Genomic DNA, 7,509 nt, shown 5'->3' with positions numbered 1-7,509 from the left:
ATATGTATATATATATATATATATATATATGTACGTGGTTATGTAAAATATAAATAATTTTATCATGATAAATAAAAATGGAAATCTTTGCTTAAAATTTCTGATTGAAAACTATTTAAATTTATTAAAACCCGATAGAAATTCAATAGAAATAAATAATATTTATTAAAATCAAAATTACAGCCTATTGAGAATGAATTGGAAACAATAAGATTTTAATAGGATTTCCATTTAATGCACTTTCAATAAGAATGTGTAGGCTTATTACTGATTTAAGAAATGAAAAATCAATCTGATTTTATTGGACAATGAGAAGTAATCGACAAACGTCTCCAGTCGGCGAATTGGACTGAGTGGGAAATCCGCATTGACGATCCGAATCAAATCCAATCATCATATGATTAAATATCAACAGATTTTTATCAGAAATCTCACAGATTCTTAATCTAATAAGAACCAAATATAAATTGGTAAATATAAAAAGTCAATTTGCATATAGATCAGAATAAGTGAGAAATTGATATTTTCGCAATGAATAAATTAATGGATAGAATATTAAACAAACACAATATCCGAACTGTCTTTAAATCACCCAAAAAGATAGGACAAATTTTAAGAAATCTTAAAGATCAAAGACCTCCACTCAACTTCGCAGGAATATACAAAATACCTTGTTTCTGCGGGCAAGTATACAGTATAGAGAAACCGGGAGAATGATCAACCTACGGATAAAAGAACATCAACGTGATGTCAGGCTAAAACACGTCATGCAAGCATTATCAGAACACAACATCGAAACAGGACATCAAACTGTTTGATAAAACGATCACAATAGCCAATATTACATCATATTTTCCAAGAAAGTAGAAAAGCCATAGAGATACAAAAATATCCTAACAATTTAAATAAAGATAATGGTTACAACATAAATAAAATAGAAAACTATTCTCCCGGTTATTGAAGACTAATTTCTCCCATCTTTCCCCCTCCCATCCACAATTCTCTTCTTTTTCCTCACTATTCCAATAAGTAGCATAAAAGGAATAGCTCGGAAAAACAGCTTAATATCAGGCTGCTGTTCAGTGAATTCCAACCCGCTTGCAGCATGGTTACTACCCTGAAGAGAACATAGACGGACATACAACGGGCAAGTGTACAGATATGGACTTATCGTATCTTCTTATGCTCTCTTCATGCTATTAACCGTGCTGCAAGTGGATTGGAATTCGCATCACTGCTGCTTCTCGCTCTACTGAAGTGGACTGCAAGATTCACGAAACGTTAGCATTCCAAGAATGGATCTGGACACGGAGGAAACCCGCGATACGTATAATCTTTAATATAGGAAGCACCCATGGAATCCTCAAGAATATTATCAAATTATAATTTAATCAATAATCTAACAATTCTTATATTTGTAAACTCAAAAAGTCATAAAAGTTAATTAATACTCAATTTTCTACACAATAATAAATATATATTAAATTCATGCATTTATTTCATAAAATTATCTCCGTTGGATTTGGCATTAGCGATTTATTTATATTAAAATTTATTAAAAGATAAACATGTATACACACAAACACACACACGCGCGCGCGCACGCAATATTCAATTCTTAATCCTTTCAATTCTTCCTTGCGTTCAGAATAAGAATGTTTCTAATTATTGTAAAATTATTTAATATGATTAATTCTTAATTCTTCATCTAAATGTAAATAAAATCAATCATTCTGTATAACATAGAACATGTAGCAATATCGTTGCAATATTGCAATATGCAATGTTGCAATCCTATAAAAACCTATTAAATCCTATTCGAAGGAAATATGAAATATCTTATTAAATCCTATTCGAAGAAAATGTGAAATATCTTATTAATTCTTGTTTAATGCCTTCTTGGTATTATTAGGTGTGGAAAAAATTTCGTGGCGTTTTTCCCGTTACATCTAACAATATATGAGTATATGCCAATAAAGTCCTATTTTGTGTCTACTTCGATTCCGATTAAAAAAATGAATAGGAAAATATCAAGAATTTCCGATGCATTAATCCAATTAAAACCGATTCCAATTTTCCCAATTGGTTTTTAAATCAGAAATTTTAAGCAGATACTTGTTTTACCTTAATGATTTGAATAAAAGCACTCGCAGGTTCAGCATGCCCAAGATTAGATTTTACAGAGCCAATCATTAATGGAGTTTTTCTATTTTTACACAAAACATTATAGATAGCGTTTACTTCCTGAAAATCGCCAGCTTTGGTACCGGTACCATGTGCTTCAATGTAATCCAAGCAAGATGTTGATATTCCGCATTCATTGTAAAATTCCGTTAATAAAGTACTTTGCATATGCATCGATGGGTATGTTATGCCTTCTTCTTTGTAACCATCGGAATTTAATTTTATATGAGGACATATGGCATAAATCCTCTTTGCATTTTTCGCCTTTTGAAGGTATATTACTGCTACGGTTTCGCTACGTGAATAACCGTTTCCAGCGGAATCGAAAGGTCTGCAACAACCATCGGGTGACAAAATACCTACACATACAAAATATAGTATGCAAAGTATATTATGCATAAAGTATGTATTTTTAATATATATATTTCTTATTTATTGTTAAATTACCCTATATTAAAAAATTTTAATATCAGTTTCATCCTTGATAAAATAATATTTTATTTTGTGAAATATCTTATTACAAACGTTTTATCGAGATTAAGCAGTTGAATTTCATTTATTTTTTATGAATGAGAGAAATGCCATCCTTTAAATGCTTATTATATCAGTAGTCAATAAGTTTTAATAAAAATATTAGGATTAATAAATAAATATATCATAATATATAAAAATACCAAGACGAGTGAATTGCAGATTTATAATTGAATGAAAACATAGATTTGCGGTTCCAATTATTGCGTCTTCGCATTTTCCCGACATAATATAATAATAACCAAGAGCCAAGGCATAAAGACTAGAACTGCATGCTGTATCGACGGTATAAGATGGTCCTTTTAGATCCAAGCAATATGAAATCATATTTGCTATTGTAGCTTTGCTACATCCGATAATGTTCAACCCATCTAACTAAATTGCAAAACATTAACGATTGATACAATTTTCGTAATAATAGAAATAATGAATTCAATAATCTTTTTTTATTATACTTGTACACAGAATAAATCCTTAACAATATAAAGACTATTATTTCTAAAATTAAATGAAATATAAAATTTTTGTTTGCCATAATTCACTTGGTATCGAAGATAATCAATTGTATCATGCGGAGTAGCCGAACGAATACACGCGCGCAACGCCTTGCAGTGATTATTAATTTTTTTTAAAACTTCTTTGAACCTTCATTCTACAAAATTCCATAAAAAAGTGTATTTTGTATACAATTTAATAAAGAATCCGACTATATTTTTTTCAAACTTTCATAAATGATTTTCATATTTGATATTTCATAAATGGTTTTTTATAAAGAAATTAATTTAACATTTACATTGTTAATAATAATAAAAATAATTAATATTAATAATAATAAGAATTAATATTAATATTAATATTAATAAAAATTATTAATATTTTAAATTCAGATAATCCAAAAATCAGCGACCAAATAATGAGCAATATAAGGTGTTTTATTAATATATTTAATATAAATTTAACAGATCAATATAATTATCAATATATAAATTATAATATAAATGGCTACACAGAGTCCTTCCTCAGTATAAATAAGTTAACATATTTCTTTTGCTTTACAACTATTTTAAATTAAAGAAAAATCCCATGTCAATTATTGATGATAACTGGTGAATCAGGTGTCAGATCTTCAAAAGATGTCCAAATTAAAAATGCAAAATCAATTACTCGTATTTAACAGCGAGAATTACATTTAGTCCCATAATGTAAGAATTTCTTCATAATGTAAGAATTTCTTCATTGATTTATCTATAACTATAGATTTATTTATCAATAAATCAAGATGTATAATTCGTTTCTAGTTTTAAAAAACTTAATTTTAATACAACCAATACTCAAATAATGATACGACAACGATTTCCTCAAAGGTTTTTATAAATTATATAAAAAAATATGTAACAACAATATTCGTTTAGTTTTAACAATGATGATATATAACGTTATGTCTAATAATTTCCACGGATGATCAAGAATATATAAGCCCACAATTATAACTGATGGGAAAACACAAGGTTTTTTTTCTATTTGTTATTACTTGTGTTGTTTTCTTTTCATTCGTTCAAACTAATTGTATTTTTAAGAGATTTCTCTTAATATGTCGAAATAAAAAGCATTAAGTAATTTAATGTCTTTAATTCGATTAATACCGTTTTTGTTCTTTTATATGAATCATTTCTAATAGTATAACCTTTTGTCATAATTATATTCAATATCTAAAAAATTTTTGTGTTTTCCAATCCAAATTGTAGGGTAACTCTAGTAAATACGCCGCGTTGGGATTTATGTCGCAAAAAAAATAGAAGGCGGTAATTTTCCCGCAACTACTTTGTTACATATTATGTTAGTATTGTATTATGATTTCAGTTTCTCACTGTTAATATTAATGAAATTATTGTGAGTTGAATATATTTGATTATTGTGTTGAATAACTCCATCATAAATTATAATCTACATAAAACTATCTACATAATACGATGTTACTGTACGACGTATTACTGTAGGACGTTCAAAAGATTTAATGGTTATTTCATGAAGTAATAAATGTAGAGGAATAGTAAAGCATGTTGTATAACAAAATATTTTACTCTTATATTCTTTGTTTAGTTTTTTGTCTTATCTATTCTACCTGTTTGAGATATACAGCATTTTTAGCGGGTGGGATTTGCCCAAGTATATAAAGTATATAAAGTAGGCAGATTCAGTGCACTAAATGCAATAAATGCATTACATGAAATATGTACCTCATGTCATAACATTTGTAATACATGTGGAAAGATTGTAATTATTATTTATTACTTCATATACATATTTATCATTCTTATTCCTTATAAAACTTTATAAACGCATTTTATTGCATTTTATTGTGTCATTTTATAACTTATTTATATTATTTGTAAATTTTTCATGAGCCATATCCCTCCCTTCCCCTGAGTAGTCATATATCCCATCCCTATGGAATATATGACAAAAATACAAGGGTTTAAAAAAGTTTAGGTTTATTTTTTAATACGAAATATAAATGTTTTGGATTTCCAATATTTTTTTCATAATAGTAGATAATACAAAATTTTTACTGATATAGTTCGTTTATTTTAAACATAGTAAATAATATTTAATAAATTAAATTTTTGATAGGTGCGACGTATACTAGAGTTATCTTAATTAATAAACAAACGATAACTATTTTGGATTCAGATCGATTAACAATTTAAACAAGTTTAAACAAGTTTATCAAGGTACAAAAAGATGTTACAGAACTATTTCGGAAAAATCATGTAATATATAAAATTAATTGTAAAAATTGCGATGCTACATATGTAGGTCAATCAAAAAAAACAATTGAAAACAAGAGAAAAGGAATACATTAATAATTTAAAATTAGATTCTTCAAAACATTTAATAATTTCTGAATAAAATAAAAACATAAAATAAAACATAATCATAATTTTGATTGGAAAAATTTTAGATATTGAATATAATTATCACAAAAGATTAATATTATTGTAGAAATAATTCATATAAAAGAATAAAAAAGCGATATTAATTGAATTAAAGACAATTGAATTACTTAATGCTTTTTATTTCGACATATTAAGAGAAATCTCTTTAAAATACAGTTTGAACGAATGAAAAGAAAAGTCCACAAATAATAACAAATAGAAAACTTTGTGTTCACCTACCAGTTATAATTGTAGGCTTATATATTCTCGATCATCCATGGAAACCGTTAAATATAACGTTATATATCATCATTGTTAAATTCAGCAAATGATTGAAAGAATGGATTGAAATGGATTGAAACGGATTCAGATTTTCAGAAATATTGATTCACGGATGTTAAAATGAATGCTTTTCAATCCTAAATGCATTTTTATTCATTTATAGGAATTGCATGGAGCGTATCTTTATGCCTTTCAATCTAAAAATAATATTAGCTTTTTCTGTGCAACACATAAACATTGTTAATATTGTTCAATTCAAAATTTTGAATAGAAAATGCAGTTTTTCAATCTAATTGCATCCAATTGAATTAAGTCCAAAAAAAGTATTCGCTATTTAAAATACACATTCGGATAGAAAAAAATTTCATTTCATTTTAATCCATTCTCGTTTGCTGGGAAACTAAACGAATATTGTTGTTACATTTTTTATTAAAACTTTTGAGGAAATCGTTGTCGCATCATTATTTGAGTATTGATTGTATTTTTAGAATTAGAAATCCCTACGAATTTATATATATATATATATATATATCTTGATCTAGATAAATCAATTGTGAAGAAATTCTTACATTATGGAACTAAAATGTAATTTTCACCGTTAAACGATTAATTGATTTTGCATTTTTAATTTGGATATCTTTTGAAAATCTGAATGAGATGGTTCATCAATATTTATCAATAATTGACAAGATTTTTCTTCAATTCAAAATAGTTGTAAAGCTAAAGAAATATGTTAATTTATTTATACTGAGAAAAGCTCTGTATAGCCGAAACATTTATATTATAATTTATATATTGATAATTATATTGATATATATTAAATTTATATTAAATTTAACAAAATCTTATATTGCTCGTTATTTGGCCACTGATTTTTGAATTGTTTTGCATTGCAAACTTTGAGCGTTTATTTATAAACTCAGATAATATAATAAAAACGCTTAATTTTTTCTTTAAAACCGTTTTTGATTCGTCTTTCTACAATAATTCAAATCAAAGATATTTAATTTCAAAGTAGAGTGGGTGCTCCACTTTTATAAAAACTTCCATGTGAAAAAACTTTAATGAAAAAAATTTTTAGAGAGGCATGTGCTCACACATTATTTAAAATGTGACATATATACATATATCACGTAACAAAAGCTTCAAGCAGTTAAAAAAACCTATTTTATCCGATTTTCTCAAAAATTGCTCAATAATTTTTTTTACCTGATAATCTTCATATAGGAATTTCTTTTGTGCATCAATAATAGATATTCCTATGATCACAGCAGTATCTTTTCCTCGTAATTGCTTTGGATTTATTCCTGCATCGATAATTGCTTCATAAGAATGTTCCAGTAACATTCTTGTTTCGGGTATAAGTGTGTGTGCTTGCTCGAAAGATAATCCAAAAAAATCCGCGTCAAATTTGTTTACATTATTAACAGTACCCGTACGACATGAAAACTCAGCATGTTCTAAAAATAGATGTATTTACATTAGAATTTTATTTCATTTATTTATCTTTTTATATAAAATTTTATATAAAATTAAAAAATTGAGGTATACAATTGTTAACGTATAAATATGTAAT

The 7,509-nt window shown here is 26.6% G+C and overlaps 1 protein-coding gene across 1 annotated transcript in view; it reads right to left on the bottom strand.

Annotated features, from left to right (window-relative positions):
* LOC105626590 (fatty acid synthase-like) overlaps window positions 1-7,280 on the bottom strand; it is a 15,471-nt gene extending 8,191 nt beyond the window's left edge. The window contains 3 exon segments of the mRNA XM_012207883.1: window positions 2,125-2,543; window positions 2,859-3,090; window positions 7,143-7,280. Coding sequence (XP_012063273.1) covers window positions 2,125-2,543; window positions 2,859-3,090; window positions 7,143-7,280 — 789 coding nt within the window.
* Window positions 7,281-7,509: the final 229 nt, after the last annotated feature.

The sequence above is a fragment of the Atta cephalotes genome, assembly GCF_000143395.1.
Source record: "Atta cephalotes unplaced genomic scaffold scaffold00005, whole genome shotgun sequence".
In the NCBI taxonomy this organism is placed as follows: domain Eukaryota; kingdom Metazoa; phylum Arthropoda; class Insecta; order Hymenoptera; family Formicidae; genus Atta; species Atta cephalotes.
The sequence above is the reverse complement of the archived record's forward strand: the minus strand, read 5'-3'. Positions and strand labels throughout refer to the sequence as shown.